The sequence below is a fragment of the Polyodon spathula genome, chromosome 9 (assembly GCF_017654505.1).
Source record: "Polyodon spathula isolate WHYD16114869_AA chromosome 9, ASM1765450v1, whole genome shotgun sequence".
Taxonomy (NCBI): domain Eukaryota; kingdom Metazoa; phylum Chordata; class Actinopteri; order Acipenseriformes; family Polyodontidae; genus Polyodon; species Polyodon spathula.
Window position 1 is genome coordinate 15,534,357 of NC_054542.1, and position 20,792 is coordinate 15,555,148.

Genomic DNA, 20,792 nt, shown 5'->3' on the forward strand with positions numbered 1-20,792 from the left:
ACGTATATAATGCATGACTTCAAAAAACGAAAACTATAATAAAATAAACATTTCAAAAGAAAATATTGTGTAACCAGGTGTAAACTGGTTATATGTACGCCTGCATGCAGCATTGCAAAATCGAAATCATTATTTATAAAGAAAATAACTCTGTTCACATTGTGTAACGGGAATTCACATTCAGGGAAACATACTTCAAAGTAGACCCCATATTAGCACAATCCAACAGATGTAACGCTTATCAACTTGTGTGTATTTGAGCTATTACAGTGAAATAAAGAAATGTCATTGGTAACATTCATCCCTTTTCCTAAGCACGGTTACATCAGCCTAAGTACATTGTCACCCAGTCTCTCATCAGCTGGACGAGTTTCATCTTTGCACATTTAAGGGTATGGTCCGCTGCCAGCCAACACTTAAATCCAAATTTGACAGGTTTGTTTGACACGTATTGTGTCCAGTGACACTGTGCTTTTGTTGGAAACAGCTGCTTGTCCATGTATTGTTTTATGTTTAGCTTGAAACAGGCAATGCTGTTTTCAGTGAAGTCATACCAAATTCCTGCTGCCAATGCAAATATATCTGTAGCTGCTCTCAAATCAAAATGCAAAAATATCAAGATTTCTCAAAAAAGTCTTGTAATAGTAATATTATAAGACGACAGACTATATATGCTCACGTAGACAACCAGACGGCAATTCTCCAAGGAATTGATAGGCTTACAATAGACATTTGGATAACAAATATCTAGACTTCAAGAGCAATATTATATTCAAATACTGCTGTAAACTCAGCAGAGGTAGATAACAAACTGGCTTATATACATAGCCATATAGCTTCTATACATAGATACATAAATACCGTATTGTAGGTTATATCAACAATAAAAGCATGTATTGTAACAAGTCGTCGAAATGACTACTTTTTGCAGTTCTAGGTAGAAGTGCTTATAACTTTTTTTTTTTTTTTTTTTGCTATTCTGACTTTCAAACATCCTCAGGATATTTAATACATGTATTTAGGAAAAGTCAAGAACAGAAAACTGCGGATCTTTAGCACACGCAGAGTAATTTCAATTTTAAAAGTGAAAACCGTCAAAATGACTACCGTAGCGGTTCTAGTGTTAATTAATTACTGGTGTTCAACTCATGAAACTGGTCGGGTTTTATCAGTGCTCATGTCATGCTCATCTTAAGCACCTACATATGGTAAAATATCAGACATGACACGCGAACAACAAAACAGTAACGGCAAACCCCCAAACGCACCGCACTAACACCTATGTTTAATAAAATGAACACAAATAAATCTGATCAATTCTGTATTCTTACACAAAATCCACAAGCAACAATTTAAAGGTTACAGTGATTTATTTTCCCCATTTAGTAAATGTATTATCCCAAGTGCTCCCAGCTGTAATGTTCTGACGTCCGGCTGTGCAGAACCCTGTAATTCTAGCCACTTGTCCACTGTCATGCCTGACGAAAGGATTGTCACTTATTTTTTAAAACTTTAAGAGACTTCTCACAACAATGTGTATATTTATACAAGTTTAATGTGTTTGTATTGATAGTTTATTATTGAAATGTGCTTCGCCAAAATAAGTTGCGTCTTGGATTATACAGTTACACTGCATGGTAAAATATCAACAGCCAATAATGCGCAGCATCGAACATTCCGTTTTATAAGTAAAGCTTTTAGATTATAGCTGGAGAGTCATAACTGTGCTGGTACCTCATGGATGTATTGCAATTGCACAGATTATTAATTCACAAAAATCAATTTCTCCTGTATTTATAAATTTAAAAATAAAACATGTTTTTTTTTTCCCCTCTGTAAATTCATGTTAATGAAAAATAAACTAGAACCATTCTTTAAAAAGTTAACAAAAAGAGGCCCACCCATCGCATTAAAACAAATAGTTGTCTACGGTTATTCTTAGTATTATAGTGGGGTTTTTTACGTGCTTATTTTTCAGTCAGCTATACTATTTACTGTGTGGTTTACCGATAACAAAAAATTCAGGTGGTCCATGAAAAAAAATAGTTTTGAGAACCACTGGTTTAGTGTTGTGTTTGAGTATGTCTGCTAGTACCAGCACCTTTCAACAACACACCTGAATAGCCAGATTAAATATAAAACCACGGTTATCCCTACCGAGGGCAGTCAAGTAAGTCTTGTCATAACTTATGATTTATGTTACCATAAAAAAATTAAGGGATGATAACCGTTTACATGCAGCAAAGTATGCGATGAGCTCCCGAAAACTGCGGTTTAGTGCTGAAACTGCCAACGCTTTTTATTGTACAAAAAAAATGGTTTTGGTTTGATTTTATCTTTTATTGTTCAGTTTGGAATTGTATGCAAAAATCTGTTTCGGTTTGGGGAAAGCATAACCGCTGCATCTCTACAGGTACCTGAATGTATAGGTTTGAAATTGGATTTAGAAGCATCATTAATATTCCTTAATTTGTAAATAAAGATTTAATGACCTTTTATAAAAATTGATTTCCATAAAACATAAACCAGTTACTCTCAACCATCTCTGCAGCCACAGTAAAACATGCAAAACTGTCTTTTTATAAATAGGTGGCACAGTGTATCACCCTGTGACTGTCGTTACACCACAAGGCCAGGTAGTAACACAGGCTTTGTCACCAGGGACAGTGCGCATCCAGAATACACAGGTGAGTTTGTAAAATACACTTCATACATTTAACACTGTGTGTGTGTGTGTGTGTGTGTATTGTGCTGCAAGTATATTGTTTATTCTTCCAGTTGTGTTTTAGGGTTTGAATTTACAATATTTGATATATGTTTTAGTTACAATAATGCTCTTGAAAGTGTATTATACACCTCTGCAGTAGAGCACCTGTTATACTGTAACAGCAATTTAGTTTCTTCTGGTTTGGGACATTGTCCTGCAGTCATCTGAATTTTTTACTTATTTGTTTTTCACCATTCATACAGTATTTCACAACTTTTGTTTTACAAGAAGTCTACATGATGTATATTATAAAATATGATAACTTGGAATAGTTATCATAATTTAGGTCATGTAACTGCCTGGATTGATCTATAATTGGAAATTAAGGGTGCATTATGTTTTAAATATTCTTGAATGAATCCAAGCTGTAGCTTGAATTATATACAGTGATACCACTGTTTAGTCAGTATTCCATGGAATAAAAACGCAATTATTCTTATTATAAACCTCACAGATTGTCAGTCAGGTTAATATGAGCTTTAAAATCTTAAAGCAGCCCAATATGATCAGAAAAAAGGACATGAAATGTATTAAAACAATTATAAAATGTCCTGCACACATTTTGTGTTTAGTTATCATCTGTTATATCTTTATAAAGCTCCAGCTCCAGTTAAATCAGGATCTGAGTATCTTGCATCATGAAGATATGTCCTCCAAAAACAAACGAGGAGTGCTGCCCAAGCAAGCCACCAATGTAATGAGATCCTGGCTGTTCCAGCACATTGGAGTAAGTACCACTGGATAGTACCCTTTTTTCTATGTTTGACCTTGGTGCTGGATTGATGCACTGGAGGCTTTTCTTTGCATTTACTCATACGAGTTAGAAGTAGTAGTAATGCAAGCTTCCTCAACAAAGGTCTTGGGCATTACCATTAATTAACCACTCTCTAGAGCAGTGGTCAGCAATTAAATTTGACGGTGAGCCAAATGACCCGCGGGCAGCCGCAGAGAAGGCCACTTGCAATGACCCCCGCGCCCAAAAAATGTGTAGCTGCATGGCACAAGGCATACCGGCAGTCAATAAAAAAGCTGGTCAGGCCGGTTGAAAACAAACCAAAACCAAAAAATTGTGATAGTATGTCTTTATAACCTCCAAATAAATATTAGGAAAATATAGACTGTGTGTTGTATCTGTTAAACAAATTAGTTTGGATTAAGATTACGTATCATTCTTGCCTGTGCTCTGTTGTTAGTCAACCCCGATGGTGATGTCTTGTCCCATGCAATCGACAAAGCAGCTCTGCAACTAGAATTAGTAGTAAATTTCAGGCATCGTTGTTGAAAACTGAATTGAAAAAGAAGCTGGCTCTGTTTGTGCTGTCCATGTTTGGATCCACATGCAAAGTGGCTTATTCCCCAATTAATGCAATATTAAAAACAGATACACGAAACAGGCTGACACAAGAATCTTTGGAGGACTGCCATCACGTATATCATACCTGGTGTTCTAAAGCTGATCGCAGAAGGAAAGTGACATTTTTCTCATTGAATTTGTCATAACGCAGTGAAGCATATAAAATAAAAATGTATGCGACTTCTGAATTGTGTATTCTGCATTCCTGTCTATCATATGAGGATTCTAGTACCATAGCAAGGCATAAATGTATAATCACAATCAACAAGTACAGTACTTGGCAGTTAAACGAGGCAGTCTTCCCAGCGACAGCGAGTGGAAGCGACAGCGAGTGGGAGAAGTACAGCGTGGAAAAGTACAGAGCAGTTTCGAAGCAGAAAGGAGAAATTGCATCTTGAATTGCTTTAATCAGAAAACAGAGGACATTGGGGAAACACAGCCGCGTGTGTTTTTCTGATAACAAACAAGCTGAAACTCGGAGCAGCTGATTCAAATTCAGCGCCGTTTTGAGACACGGGCGAGGGGAGGAGCCGACAGCACAGCAGAACAACGCAGTTAAACGAGGCAGTCTTCCCAGCGACAGCGAGTGGAAGCGACAGCGAGTGGGAGAAGTACAGGCGTGGAAAAGTACAGAGCAGTTTCGAAGCAGTTTGAAAGCAGGTTGACGGCTGCAGAAGAAACTAAACTTCAAAAAAAAAAAACCCTCAACATGGTCTTCAAGCCAGTAATCTGTGACACCTGCTTGATGTGGGAAATCCGAGAAAACCCAGCGGAGCTAAACCAAGTGTGCGTAAAGTGCCGCGCGATCCAGGATTTGCATAAACTAGTAAGCATGCTAGAAATGGAGCTGGAAGAAGTGAGACAGCAACAAGATCTTGAGGAACTGGCACACCCACAATTCATGGAAGTCTGCATCACCCCTAACAGACTGAAAGCCACCAGGGAGATAGAAGGTCAGAACAGCTGGGTTCAGGTAGGCAGAAGCAGGGAAAAAAAGAAACTTCGTCAAACACCACCAGAAATCAAAACAACCAACAGATTTGAGTCACTTCAGAATTGTGATGAGCAGAACCAACAACAAGAGAATGAAAGGAACAACATCCAGGACCCCATTGACAGTGGTGACCAGACAGCAAAAAGAAGGGAGGTCATGATTGTTGGGGACTCCATATTGAGAAACACAGCAAGTTCAGTTCGCAGTTTGGACCCCCTTACTACAACAGTGTGCTGCCTTCCGGGAGCCTCGGTCAAGCACATCACTGAAAACGTGGACAGGCTCCTAGAACGAACAGGAGACGACCCGGTAGTAGTCGTCCACATCGGTACAAACAACATTGGAAGAGACAGACCAAAATCCCTGCAAAACAAATTCAGAGAGCTAGGAAGGAAATTAAAAGAGAAAACCAAAACTGTGGTATTTTCTGGTATACTACCCGCACCTTGCAAAGGACCATATGGACAGCTGGAAATAATAAATCAAAACCAATGGCTGAAGACGTGGTGCACACGGGAAGGCTTCACCTATCTTGATCATTGGACCACTTTCTACAACGAGGACTATCTGTATAGACGGGATGGACTGCATTTAAATAACAAGGGAACTAGTCTACTTGGAGAAAAGATCCTCGAGCAGGTTCGGAAGCATTTAAACTAGAAAGGAAGGGGGGAGAAATCAACAAAAAAACAGAAGGGAGACCGCATCAAAACAAGAACAACAACTCAGGTAAGACAACCATTAAATGTATTTATCTAAATGCTAGAAGTATCAGAAACAAAATTCTAGAACTTGAAGCTACTGCACTAACAGGTAACTATGATGTGATAGGTGTTACAGAAACGTGGTTATCTGAGAGTGATGGGGACGAATATAATATTTGTGGGTATACACTGTATAGGAAAGACAGGCAGGACAGAAGAGGAGGAGGGGTAGCGCTATACATAAGAAACAGTCTTGAAGCCCAGGTGTTAAACCTGGACAAAGAAAATAAAACCGAATCAATATGGGTCAGAATAACAGACAAAAATTCAAAAGGCATAATAATAGGAGCATGCTATAGACCGCCAGATTCAGACGGTGAGCAAAATAATCTGTTATACAATGACATTAGAAATGTGTGTAGCAAAGGAGAAGCCATACTAATGGGGGATTTCAACTTCCCCCAAATAAAATGGGAAAACCCGGTGGGTAGCGCGAAGGATGAAATAGAAATGGTGGAAATGACAAATGACTGCTTCCTAACACAATTTGTGAAGGCACCCACTAGAGGGGAGGCATGCCTTGATTTAGTCTTTTCAAATAACGAAGATAGAATAACTAAAACAGAGGTCAGAGAACCACTGGCAAACTCAGACCACAACATGGTCTCATTTGAAGTGTTTTTTAAATCCTCAAAAGTAAAGACTAAAGCTAAGGTTTACAATTTTAGAAAAGCAAACTATGAAGGCATGAAACAGAGACTAACAGAAGTAGATTGGAGTAAAATAGAGAAAACACCCACAGAAGAAGGATGGTTGTTCTTCAAAAATGTAGTACTAGAGGCGCAAAACAATTATATCCCTAAAGTAGACAAATCTAAATGTAAAACTAAATTGCCAAAATGGTTTAATAGATCAATTAAAAAAAATATTCAGCGAAAAAAGGCACTTTACAGAGAATTAAAAAAGGACCAAAAAGAAAGTACACAGAAAGAGTACACAGAACTGCAAATGCAAGTCAAAAAGGAAGTTAGAAAGGCCAAGAGAGAAATAGAAATGAACATTGCTAAGGGAGCTAAAACCAATTCCAAAATGTTTTTCCAATATTACAACAGCAAGAGAACATTCAAAGAGGAGATTAAATGTTTAAGAGATACAAATGGCAAAATCGTAGAGGAAGAAAAAAAAATAGCAAATATGTTAAATGATTACTTTTCACAAGTTTTTACAAAGGAAGATACTGACAACATGCCCCACATGTCATCCAGTTCCTATCCAGTTTTAAATAACTTTAGCATAACTGAGGCAGAAGTGTTAAAGGGACTAGGAGCTCTTAAAATAAACAAATCCCCTGGGCCGGATGAGATCCTCCCAGTAGTACTCAAAGAAATGAAAGAAGTAATTTACAAACCGCTAACCAAGATCATGCAGCAGTCTCTTGACACAGGGGTGGTACCGACAGACTGGAAAATTGCAAATGTAATACCGATCCACAAAAAGGGAAACAAAACTGAACCAGGTAACTACAGACCAGTAAGCCTGACTTCTATTATATGCAAACTTATGGAAACTATAATAAGATCCAAAATGGAAAATTACCTATATGGTAACAGGGTACTGGGAGACAGTCAACATGGTTTTAGGAAAGGGAGATCGTGTCTAACTAACTTGCTTGATTTTTTTGAGGATGCAACATCGATAATGGATAATTGCAAAGCATATGACATGGTTTATTTAGATTTCCAGAAAGCTTTTGACAAAGTCCTGCACAAAAGATTAATTCTCAAACTGAACGCAGTTGGGATTCAAGGAAACACATGTACATGGATTAGGGAGTGGTTAACATGTAGAAAACAGAAAGTACTGATTAGAGGAAAAACCTCAGAATGGAGTGTGGTAACCAGTGGTGTACCACAGGGATCAGTATTAGGTCCTCTGCTATTCCTAATCTACATTAATGATTTAGATTCTGGTATAGTAAGCAAACTTGTTAAATTTGCAGACGACACAAAAGTAGGAGGAGTGGCAAACACTGTTGCAGCAGCAAAGGTCATTCAAAATGATCTAGACAAGATTCAGAACTGGGCAGACACATGGCAAATGACATTTAATAGAGAAAAGTGTAAGGTACTGCACGCAGGAAATAAAAATGTACATTATAAATATCATATGGGAGATATTGAAATTGGAGAAGGAATCTATGAAAAAGACCTAGGAGTTTTTTGTTGACTCAGAAATGTCTTCATCTAGGCAATGTGGGGAAGCTATAAAAAAGGCTAACAAGATACTCGGATACATTGTGAAAAGTGTTGAATTTAAATCAAGGGAAGTAATGTTAAAACTGTACAATGCACTTGTAAGACCTCATCTTGAATATTGTGTGCAGTTCTGGTCACCTCGCTATAAAAAAGATATTGCTGCTCTAGAAAGAGTGCAAAGAAGAGCGACCAGAATTATTCCGGGCTTAAAAGGCATGTCATATGCAGACAGGCTAAAAGAACTGAATCTGTTCAGTCTTGAACAAAGAAGACTACGTGGCGACCTAATTCAAGCATTCAAAATTCTAAAAGGTATTGACAGTGTCGACGCAAGGGACTTTTTCAGCCTGAAAAAAGAAACAAGGACCAGGGGTCACAAATGGAGTTTAGAAAAAGGGGCATTCAGAACAGAAAATAGGAGACACTTTTTTACACAGAGAATTGTGAGGGTCTGGAATCAACTCCCCAGTAATGTTGTTGAAGCTGACACCCTGGGATCCTTCAAGAAGCTGCTTGATGAGATTTTGGGATCAATAAGCTACTAACAACCAAACGAGCAAGATGGGCCGAATGGCCTCCTCTCGTTTGTAAACTTTCTTATGTTCTTACTTTGAAATCGATATTTCAAAACACTTAATGTTCTGCTTACTCAAAGGTCATATGGGGGTCCCCTGTGACAGCCCCCTTGCGGTAATGTTAAAATGAAGTTTCCCTCTCGCTCAGCCCTTGATACATCCTGCCAAGGAGGCATCCACCATTTGCTGACCACTGCTCTAGAGCATGGCAACGGTTTTTCAGTAGTGCAGCTCTCCCAATCATTGGTCTCTTTGAGAAACTGCTAAGAAGTAGTACCAGTTGTGATGTGCATGTTTTTATTTCCCCTTTATGGTACCTGATCACTGGGAACCAAATTACGTGGATTAGTTGTGAACAATAATGACTGGAGACCTATCTGAAACAATAGCCAAGGCTTTTCTTTAATGGCAGGGAGGTCTTATTCAGCGCTGCCCCCTACCAGAAAAAGTAGTCTACATGTATTTACCATAGCATAAGAAAATATGCTGTAATAAATTGTATATTACGTCTACAAATAATATGCTTCTCCCTTTGTCAATTTGTGAACTATTATTTACAGCAGTCCCTTGCGGGGGAATGCCTTATGTATGCCACACCTAAAGTACATCATAATCCGCAAAATATGGAAGCGCATATCCATCAATTTGTACATGTTAATACTGTAATTGTGGGTTACAGTGCTCTACTTTTTCATGCTGTTGGATCGCTCTAATTTAGTTTACATTTTTTACAGCTATAGAGTTGCTGTATTTGAAATATCCAAATAACCCAAATTAAAGTTTAAAAAAGCAAGATACAAAAGAAAGGGGGAGGGGGCCTGGTAATGTTGCTTGTGCTGTTAAATGAAATGAAAGCAATCTAATGAACACAGACGGCTGGAAGTAATCAAGGTTTGTGTTTTTTTTTTTTTTTTTTTTTTTTTTTAAATGAATCTCTGAGTGTTGCTATTCAAACTTGAAAGACCCATCAGCTCACTCATATGACTAGAAAATGGTGGAACTAATCAAAGGTCATCATGTGCATGCCTAGCTAATCATCAAAATGCAGAAGAAAAATGTTTTTAAATAATGTCAGATTTGAATACCCTCTATAACCCACAATATGTTTGGGTTAAAAGTGTTGTGCTGTTAAGCTCCTTAAAAAATAGAACCTAAAGTGTTATAAATCTATTCTTATTCATTTTATTCTCATTCAAGTTAATAAAATAAACCAAATCGCGAAATATATATGATTTCACTTATTTTATGATAGCACAGATATGTAAACATCTTTCTCATGTCAGATTATTGTATGTCTTTAAAACATTAACAAAGTGAATATATACAGTGGAGGCAAAGTTAACATTATCTAAATGTCGTTTTTTGCAATGAATTTCCATTGTTTTTTGTAATGGTACTTCACTCTCTGGGTTGAATTTATCTAACCTCTGTAAAGTTGGCCTTAGGCCCCATAATGAAGACGCTGTTGTGTTGTATTCTTTTTCTTTCTGTTTTAACTATGCTGCCTTATCAGCTTGCGCTGCATATTTTGCACTGTAATATTTATATTGCCTGTGGAGATGCACTTTGTGTTTTACATTTCACTACACTGCTTATCTAAATGTAATGAATCTTGGTTAGGACATTCTTTAGCAACTTATTCAAGATAATCAGAATATGAGAGGTGCCTGTCATTTAAATGCATATGTATGTCACACTTACAGTTTTTGCTAATTCAAAAGTATTCATACCCTGACAAGGAAAATGAAATTAATAGCTAGTTGAGGCACCTTTAACAATAATAACCTATTTTAAATGATTAGCATATTTGTCAATGAGCTTTTGGCATGATTCTTTAGTGATTTTTGACCATTCAACACAAAATTTAGTATTCTTAGAGTGTATAAAAGGGTAAGGCATAGGATGATTGCTGTCATTACCAATAGGTCACTATGGAACAAAGTACAGAGCTTTCTGAAGACCTTAGGCAGAAAGTGATTTATTGTCATAAAGCTGGAGAAGGATATAAGAAGATTTCCAAGCATTTGAGTATCCCAATTTCAACTATTGTTTCCATTATCAAGAAGTACAAGACTCATGTTGATGTCACAGTGCTCCCTCTGTATGGAAGAAAGAAGGTCCTTTCACCAAGAACAGGTAGAATGATTGTGAGGGAGGTTAATAACAAGCCGAGATTGACTACCAAAGATAATGAAAGTGAATTGGCTGCAAGTGGGACGGGTTTCCATTTCAACCACAGGTTAAGAATTGCATGGTAAAGGTCTCAGTGGTCGCAGGCCAAGGAAAAAGGAAAACGTCACAAGGACAGTTGCTACAAAAGATTTTTCCTAAAATTCTTTGTTTTTGAGAAATTTCTAGAAATTATACATTTCCATTGGGGTATGTAAAGATTTGACTACAACCCTAACCGTAACGGGCTTGAAAGACAATTTGGATGGCTCCATGTTTACCAAATGTCATACTTCTGTCTGCTTTTAAACCCAAGTTATGCATATCTCACATTTTGTGTTTATAATGCTTGAAAACCTAGAAGTATTTAGGGCTGAAATGGTCCTTAATGGGTGGCAATGCTCTATGCGGATGGTCTTTCTGTCTTTACACTTGGATATATAGCTTTGCATACTTTTTTTTTTTTAATACTATATATTTATTCAGACTTTACAGTATGTGTATTTCATACGTTTTTGTAAATCCTCCATAAAATGAACATTGTTAAAACATATTAAACTTGTGACAAAATAAATTGGTTTAATCTGTAGTATTTTTGATGTGTGGTCTGTTGGTAGTTCTATATTGACAGTTGGATGTCTGTTTAATCAATATGCCACAACCTCAGCACTAAATAAGTTTACAGAAAGACTACCCTAGGATAACTAACTAAATAAGTTCAGTGTCTTATGTGTTTTCTAGACCTGTATACAGGTACGGAGTGTTGGGTTACTGAAGACTGTCAGATTTTGCCCACACTGTGAATGGCCATTTGTTCTGAGATGTTAATAGTAGATGCAGTGGATGTGGTAACTGTTTTTGTTACCAACTCCATACAAAACTAGGGTGGTTTTATATGTTACCTTGTATAAGAATTTTTCTTTTTCTTTTCTTTTTTTTTTTGCAGCATCCTTATCCAACAGAAGATGAGAAGAAACAGATTGCTACCCAGACTAATTTAACACTGCTTCAAGTTAATAACTGGTAAGAAAACATAAATATCCATTAAAAAACATGCTTGTAATGTTGCTTAACTCCAAGAACAGCAATTCCCTTTCAGGTAAGGAATATTAACCATTACAAAATGGGTTTTCCACTTTAAGACACCCGAACCTGAAAACTTTATACCAAAGACTCTTGTCAGAGGACCATGACATAGTGCTGCTCCGCCCCCGCGACCATAAAGCCACTACTCACCCTAACGTATCGCCATTTTCCTTTTCAGCCTAACCTGATTAACATTTCTGTTTCTGTTTTTATATATTTAACTAGCGCTGGTCCTTCCCGGGATCTTAGCGCACCAAGTCGCTGACTTGTTCAGCTGGATGTTATATATATGAAGAATATTATTGTAAGATTATTATTGTTAATAATTGTTAATTATTAAAATTACAGTATTTTACTGTGTTTCACTTTGTGCTAGCTGTCAGTTGTGTTATATACTGTTTCATTTTTTTTTACAGGAAGGTAATTATTGAAACCCGAGCAGCTACTGTGAGCGTGCCTACTTTAGCAGCTCGTTGCTGTTTTAGTGCAGCTGTCCAGCAGCGCTATTACAAAGGCTTGTTTGCAAGCAGGCTATTTCTTGTGTCACTTTCTGCTGACCAGAAAGTAGCCAGTGACTTTGTGGAGGTGGGCATCCTTGCTACTCGCCACAAACAGTAACTGCGACCTGTCGCCCCCGATCTAAGGGACAGAGGTTACTGTTTCGGTGCAGGCTACTGCTAGTTTGTACTGACTAGTAGTTTCGTCAGTGGCTGACTTGCAGGTGGGCACGTGCCACTAGCAGGAACTGCGATTATCACCCCTGTTCTCGTTTGCGAGTTCAAGGTTGCTGCTTCCAAGATACCAAGGCCCCATGTTCACACTGAGTGTCGGCTCCAAGTGGCCCGTGTCGGTACCATTTGGTACGAAGTACAGAATACCGGGTTGGTACCAAGTGTCAGTTTCGAACACTGTGTGGTCTGTACACTGTTTGTTGTGAACACAGAACTATCACCATGTCTGGGTTCCATACATGAGTCTCTTGCAAGGCTAAACTGCCTGCAAGTGACAGACACGATAAATGTACTGTCTGTCTGGGTACCATACATGAGTCTCTTGCAAGGCTAAACTGCCTGCAAGTGACGGACACGATAAATGTACTGTCTGTCTGGGTACCCAGCATGCACATAGGGCCTTGACTGATGTCACCTTTTGTAATTTGTGTGCTCCCTTCTCCAAGATGCTGGAGAATCGGGTAGCACGACACTTAAAGAAGCGTTCCTCCACACCTGCGCTGCATTCAGCGTTACCATTGAGTGAGGCTGGACACTCCTCCCGGGGCTGTGTGCCAAGATGGGGGAGGAGCAGTGCTAGAAAGAGTAGAGCCGAGAAACCTAGTTCCTCTTCTTCTTCCTCTTCCAAATCCTTTTCATTTTCCCCTCCTCCAAAACGGAGAAGGAAGAAAAGCTGCCACTTACGTTTGGCAAACAGGCAATTCTATCTGAGCTGCTGCAACAGCGCTCGGTCCCACTGGTAATACCGGCTCCCCCAGCATCCAGTCCGCCTGCACCCTTGCAGACAGTGGCTAGTGAGCTAGAGAGCGATATACTGTCTATCGCTGTCTCTGAGAAGGCTGACGATCAAAACATGGAGTTCCCTTTGGAGGATGTGGAATCAGACATTCTGATTTACACAGCTGTCATTGTCAACAGAGCTTATGCCATTAATGCAACGAGCTACTGCGGCTTTACGGGTCCCTTGGCGTGAAACAAAGGACGAGAGGCGTTCCACTTGTGATGAGCAGCCCTCTGACACTCCTGCTGCGCCTCTGGTTCAACCCTCCACCAGTTTCATAGGAAACCAGTACAACAGGGTGCTCCCACTTCCCACCAGGAGGCAGCCCGCAACCGCTTTCCACGGAGGCAAGCGTTCTGTGCCTAGGCAACAGGATATGCAGGTTTGGTTCAACCGCACAGCTTGTCAGCCGGTTTTGAACCGTAACCTCCTATCGCCTGTGACCCGACACTGTCTGCTGGCGCTCTATTGGTGGAGACAGCTGGCCCATCTACGCCTAGGTGTAGCGCTGGGCAGAATCACCAAGAGAAAGGTCATCACCACAGACGCATCTAATTCAGGATAGGGTGGAGTGTGGGAGGGCCAGAACATGCAGGGAATGTGGCAGCCCCCATGGCTGGATCACCACATCAATAGTTTGGAACTGCAGGCATATACCTGTCCTTGGAGTAGGTTCGGGGGAGACGACACGTTTGTGGTGTCCTACATAAACCGCCAGGGTGGTTTGTGGTTGCCCAGTCTCCAACGTGTGGCCCACAAGCTTCTGCTGTGGGCTTAAGTGAACCTCCTCTCTTTCCAGGCAGTTCACCTGCCGGGAGTGACCAACTGTGCTGCAAACCTCCTCTCATGGGGGGGGTCCCCGAGGCACAGAGTGGAGACTCCATCCCGAGGTCATGAGCCTCATTTGGGAGAGATTCAGGAGAGCAGAGGTAGACCTCTTTGCCTCAGTAGTCAATAGATTGTCCCCTGTGGTTCTACATAAAAGAAGGGGGCCCTCTAGGGATATATGCGCTGGCACACCTGTGGCCAGCACCTCTCTGCATTTCTGTTGCTTGCATTGCTCCTGCTGTGCTTGGAGAAGGTCAGATAAGACCAGGCCAAGTTGCTCTTAATAGTCCCATCCTGGCCTAGGAGAGTTTGATTCTCCCCTTTGATACAGCTCATGAGCGGCCAGCCATGGTAGCTGCCAGTGTGCCACGACCTGCCCAGTCAGGCGCAGGGCAGGTCGTGGCAGCTGCTTTTTGAAAGGCACCCACCGGTGGAGGACTTAGTTCCTTGTTGGTGGTTAAATGTAGTACTTAATGTACTTACAAAACCTCTATATTTGCCCATGCATTCAGCTGGGCTAAAATTTTTGTTTTTCAAGACCGCTTTATTGCTAGGAATCACCTCAGCTAAGCGGGGGAGTGAAATGCAGGCATTGGTCTGTAACGAAAGCCTGTTTAATTTTTTCAGGTCAGAACAAAGGTTACATTTTGTACTAACACGGTTTTTCTGCTGAAAACAATCTCGGCTTTCCACATTAACCAGTTGGTGGAATTGGAGACTTTCCATCCTCCTCCCCCAATCTGACAGAGAGCATGTCAGCTCCATGAGCTTTGCCCAGTGTGTGCATTAGTGTATTATGTGGACAGAACTAAAAGCTGTAGGTAGTCAGAACAATTTTAAGTCTGTTATGGAACTAAGTCACAGGGACATCTTCTATCCAAATGGATAACAGGCACAATACAGACTGCGTATGAACTAGCCAATCTGCCCCCGCCCGAGAAACTCATCGGCCATTCCACCAGGGGTCGGGTAACTTTGTGAGCTTTGTTTCGAGGTGCATCAATCCATCACATATGTAGTGGAGCAGTTGGGCTTTCCCCCATATGTTTGGCAGGTTCTACCGACTGAATGTCGTGGACCCACATAATCCTGGATTTGGCACTAGAGTGCTAAGGGCGGTTTCCCAGTCCACCCTCATGATAGAACTTAGAGGGGTGTCCATTCTAATGGTTTTCAATTTACTGAAATACTGTTTGTAGCACAAAGTGGTTTTGGTATAGCTTTGTAGTTTAGTGTTGTATAACATGTCCTTGTAACAGATGGGGTACACTCATATAACAGTGGTGAGTCCTTACTAATGTTTTTGTTTCCAGCTATGCTGGTATTTGATTCAGGCACAAGGTGCCTTCAGCTTGCCCTTTGTAGCTGATTGATGCATTCTCCATCTCCTTGCAACAGCTTGGGTATACTCACCTATTTTGTAATGGTTAATATTCCCTACTTGAATGGGAATGTTAGTTTATCATAACGCTGGTTCCCTGAAATAGGAATATTAACCATTCATTTCGAGGTTGCGGCGTCCTTGGTCACAGTTCTCGAAGGAGAATGACAATACTGTCAGGGTGAGTAGTGGTTTTATGCTCGCTGGGGCAGAACAGCACTATGTCACTCCCCTCTGAGGAGTGCCTTTGGTATAAAGTTTTCAGGTTCGTATGTCTTAAAGTGGAACACCCATTTTGTAATCGTTAATATTCCTATTTCATGCAACCAGGGTTATGATAATAACCTAATGTTTGTTCCTGATGTGGGGGATTTTCATACCAACTTCTCCCCATTTAAATTATAGCATTTGAGTGCCATAGTGATGAGACCATGCTGTTTGTGCCTCAACTTATAATAAGAATGCAAATGTTAGTGGAATTGCATTATGGGGCAAATGGGAGTAAGGTTGTGCCGATATTGTAATTTTCATTTTTTTCGATACGATAATATAAAAAATATTGTGATATTCGATAGTACCGTCATTTGAGACCCCAACTTCACATATAGATTTGAGAACGTAAGACTTGACAGCATACCAGCCGCCAGCCCAACAAAAAACATACGCTAAGTCAAACCAAAGGAAAGGAAAATCAAATGATCAATGTTAAAAACAAGACCATTTAATGTCTGTTCTAACCAGTTTTAAATGATTGCATTGTAGCTAGCTGTCAGTTGTTGAAAATGCAGTACACCCTCGCTATAACGCCCTTCATTAAAACGAACCAAACAATAATAATAATAAATATTATATTGTAGTGTATACTATGTGAGGTCTGTGTAGCTGGGTCTAAAAATAGGGGGAGTGTTTGTTGTTGTGAAGCACAGAGAAGCGAATAAACAGAGACAGAATAGTTCCACAGCGACCTGTTAATTGTCAATTGGCAAATTATCTTTGATCATGTACTAGTGTAATAAATATTGAGTTTGGCCCTTAATCACTCAATATTTGAAGTCAACTCTTTTGCCTTAAGAATGTGTATGTAACTATGCCTCTGAAACTAATATAATTTTATGTTGCAACAAATCTGGAAACTATATTGACCGTTTGAAAAAAAGAGTAGCGCAGGCATAGCTCTGTCATGAATACAGGTTGTCCAAAAGCACTTTGTTTTTTGGCTTGTTCAGCAACCATGCGACAAAGCAAAATTGATTAAATATCCAAAAAAAAAAAAAAAAAACTTGGATCTTAACTTCTCTTTCATGTCAAACTTTTAATGTAGGGGTGATTTGGAATAAAAACTGAGTTTGGGACTTGCATGTTGGATTAAGATTTGGTGCACTTTGAAACGATTAATTTCAGACTGATTTTGAATAAAATTTCATCTTCAATTCGGGATTTTTGCTTTTTGTACTACGTTTTAATTCCTCTATATAACAAACAAATGCTCGGAACCCAACAGGGTGTAGAGTACATCTACGCTCTCACTGAGAATGATTTTCTCACGAACACTAACACGTCCTGTGTTTTTTTGTTTGTTTGTTTTTTGTTTTTTTTTAATAATTCCCGGGGCATTAGAGGACGTGGTTTGCGTTTGCCTAGCAGCGGGCTTGCATCGCATCAGACTCTCATCTTTTCACATTCGGATTTTACCATAGTGAAGTATTAACAGCCTCATTTGATTGTCAATATTAAAAAATATGCTGTACCTGAACACAGTATGTATAGTAATATGTATTGTGTTCTCAATACTGCCTCTCTTGTAAAATTGCATTGTTAATAAAAAGAAAGAAAATAGTAGCAAAGCGTAACGTCACTGCCTTAACAGTCTCTTTAGCAAACAGCAATCTGTTGTTAAGTAGTGGACTCACACTGCTTGCAACCACCAACATTCAAGCTTTCTCTTACTTCCTCTGCTTCTTGTTACATCCAAACAAACACACAGAATGTGGAGAACATATCCAGTCTAAGACACGCCCTCCCTCACGTCACACACACAAGCATGCATCCAGCTAACAGCAGCAGCAGGAAAAACAGCAACCAGGAACAGAAAGTAACAGCGGTCTTGTTCTAAACCTCCACAAAGTTCTCTGGGGTGCTACAGTGTTTTTACACGACATGGTATGAATGAAGGACGTTTTATAACGTGTCTTATATTTTATTAGCTATGCTTATTTTAGGACTATTGAGGATTGTCACAAAGATGGCTGTAGTGGGTGACGTCAGACCAGAAACCAGGAAATAAACAACAGAGATGGAGTTTGGTGAAGCTGAGCGAATGGTCTCGCGCAGCATTTAATAGTGCACAGACAGACAGAAAATAAGATTGTAAGACAAACCCCAGGCGATGCGGAATGGCTGTCAACCCCAGGCGATGCGACGCAACAGACAACCCCAAGCGATGCCAGGTAGGCATCCTTGGGCGAAGCGAGGCAGGCATCCTTGGGCGAAGCGAGGCAGGGAGTCAGGACAAGCTGGGGTGCGGATGTTGGCCCTGAACAGACAGCCAGAAAATAAACGGTTGTAACAAACACAAAAACACAGGACAGGGCACATTCGCCAAAATAAGAGACAAACAAAACGGACTAACACTACACAAAACGCGGTGAGCAGATATTTTAACTTTACGTTATTATTTTATTATTTATTACCTCCGTCTCCAATGCCAATTCTCCACTCACCGAACACACTACCCTGAGTGGGTGAAAACATGCAGCTTTTATGCAGCTGTACCGAGACTCGATTGCTAATCAATCATTCAACTGGAGTCGCGGTACAACTGCACGTGAATTAATAAAGACCCGTTTATATCGCGTGTACCAATGACTATATACCAACATTAACACAAAATACACACAGCAGCGGGCACTTTGCCACACTTACCCAAAAAGACTTGGTGCTGTAATTGCTGCCAAAGGTGCTTCCACCAAATACTGAGTTGACGGGTCTGAATACTTATGCAATCAATATATTTCAGTTTTTTCTCTTTAGTTTTTGCTGACATTTACTGTAACTTATCTTAACCTTAGAAGTCTTCAGTTTGAGCATTCAAGTTATGTAAAGTTATTCAAGTTATTAATATAAAATATTAAGTTTAAAAACGTTTGTCTGCATCATTTTGTAATCTCGCAAAATGGGACACCATAGGAAGCGTCTGAATACTTTTGCAAGGCACTGTATCTAAGACTAAGATGCTACAAGCATTTGTATTATTTTTATTTTAAACAATATTTTAAACATGTTGCTGTCTCCTCGAGTTGTAGGGATTTTGGTTTTATGTATTAAAAAAATTAATACAATTTTATTCCCATTGAAAATAAAAGCCCCCTAGATGCTGCTTAACTTTGCAACGGTGTCATATCCACCTTAACTTTTTTTTTCATGCAGTCCAAAAAAAAACAATTTGCAGGCACCTTCTTCTCATCATTAAGTTTTGCTGCTGAGAGATCAATGGGCAGGCGCTGCATGTCTTAAAACGCACTTGATTGGCTATTGCCAGGTATCACTATGCTTCTCTTAACTGATAAAGATGAAGAGGGTATTCAGTTGCAGTGGTTACATCCTTACCCCCTATCATTTCAAAATGAGCCCAGAAAATGTAAATATTTTGGTGTTTCTCCACAGTAATTTGAAATAAAAAAGTAGAATTATTTTGCTGAGCCTGTGTGAGCTGGAGTGAACACTACTTCCAGTTAGATAGTGCCTGATACAACTGTAGTACCAATTGTGTTGTATTTGTTTTAAAACTTTAAGTTATTTTTCTTGTCAAGTCCTTTTTTTAACAAGTGTATGTCTTTACCATTTAAACATAAAAAAATGACATTATATCACGGTACGACGATAACTGTGGTATATTTTTTGATGGTTACCATACCATCAAAATTTGATACTGTGACATCCCTGGTCTTAATACGGATCTAAGACAACAGCTTGGGACTCGCTTTAATTATTTGTTTTGGTGTTGATGCATGTCGTATGTCTTGGTAATTACCTTGCTCTGTGCTATAATATCTATATGAAGTTATTAATTGTTAAAAGCTTTGATCTGTGCTTTACTGTCTGGGCAAACGTCTGCATGGGGGAACACTTTTTGTGCAAATACTGTCTGGTGCAAATCGTTTCTTAATCAGTGCTTGATTCTGTGTTTTATATTGTAATGTTCATTGCTGTCTTCTACTATTTGAATTCTGGTGTTGCCATTTGATTTAATGTCCTTCTGTGGCAGGCTGGTGAGTGGATAGAGGCCCAGAGACAGTCTGAAGTTCAAAAAAATAACTTTTATTATAAATAACACAAAAAAAGTGCACAAGGGCAAAATAAAGGGATTTAAACACAAAAAAAAAAACAGTACAAAAAACAAACTTACAAAAATAAAGGTTTCCAGGCTGGGCAATGCTTTCACTGGATGTAGAATTCACAAATCACAAAAACCACAAACACCAACCTGCTTCCTCAGCTCCCTCCTTCCAAATGAGAAGCAGGAGGCCTCCTTTTATGTCAGGTGGCTGGGCGCTGATTGATCGTTAATTAACCTAATCAACCCCAGCCACCTGAACATAATAAACCCAGGCAGGTAGGGAAAATTAACCCCATCCCTGCCAATTTAAAAAGGGCAGAGCTTTGCTCTGCCACACCTTCCTATTACATTATATGTGTTAAGAACATAAGAAAGTTTACAAACGAGAGGAGGCCATTCGGCCCATCTTGCTCGTTTGGTTGTTAGTAGCTTATTGATCCCAGAATCTCATCAAGCAGCTTCGTGAAGGATCCCAGGGTGTCAGCTTCAACAACATTACTGGGGAGTTGATTCCAGACCCTCACAATTCTCTGTGTAAAAAAGTGTCTCCTATTTTCTGTTCTGAATGCCCCTTTTTCTAAACTCCATTTGTGACCCCTGGTCCTTGTTTCTTTTTTCAGGCTGAAAAAGTCCCTTGGGTCGACACTGTCAATACCTTTTAGAATTTTGAATGCTTGAATTAGGTCGCCAATTAGTCTTCTTTGTTCAAGACTGAACAGATTCAATTCTTTTAGCCTGTCTGCATATGACATGCCTTTTAAGCCCGGAATAATTCTGGTCGCTCTTCTTTGCACTCTTTCTAGAGCAGCAATATCTTTTTTATAGCGAGGT

The 20,792-nt window shown here is 39.5% G+C and overlaps 1 protein-coding gene across 1 annotated transcript in view; it reads left to right on the plus strand.

Annotated features, from left to right (window-relative positions):
• The window catches only part of LOC121320428 (homeobox protein PKNOX1-like), a 90,397-nt gene that overhangs the window by 45,456 nt on the left and 24,149 nt on the right, over nucleotides 1–20,792 (plus strand). The window contains exons 7-9 of the mRNA XM_041258756.1: nucleotides 2,590–2,687; nucleotides 3,366–3,494; nucleotides 11,765–11,841. Coding sequence (XP_041114690.1) covers nucleotides 2,590–2,687; nucleotides 3,366–3,494; nucleotides 11,765–11,841 — 304 coding nt within the window. The remainder of the gene's footprint in view (nucleotides 1–2,589; nucleotides 2,688–3,365; nucleotides 3,495–11,764; nucleotides 11,842–20,792) is intronic.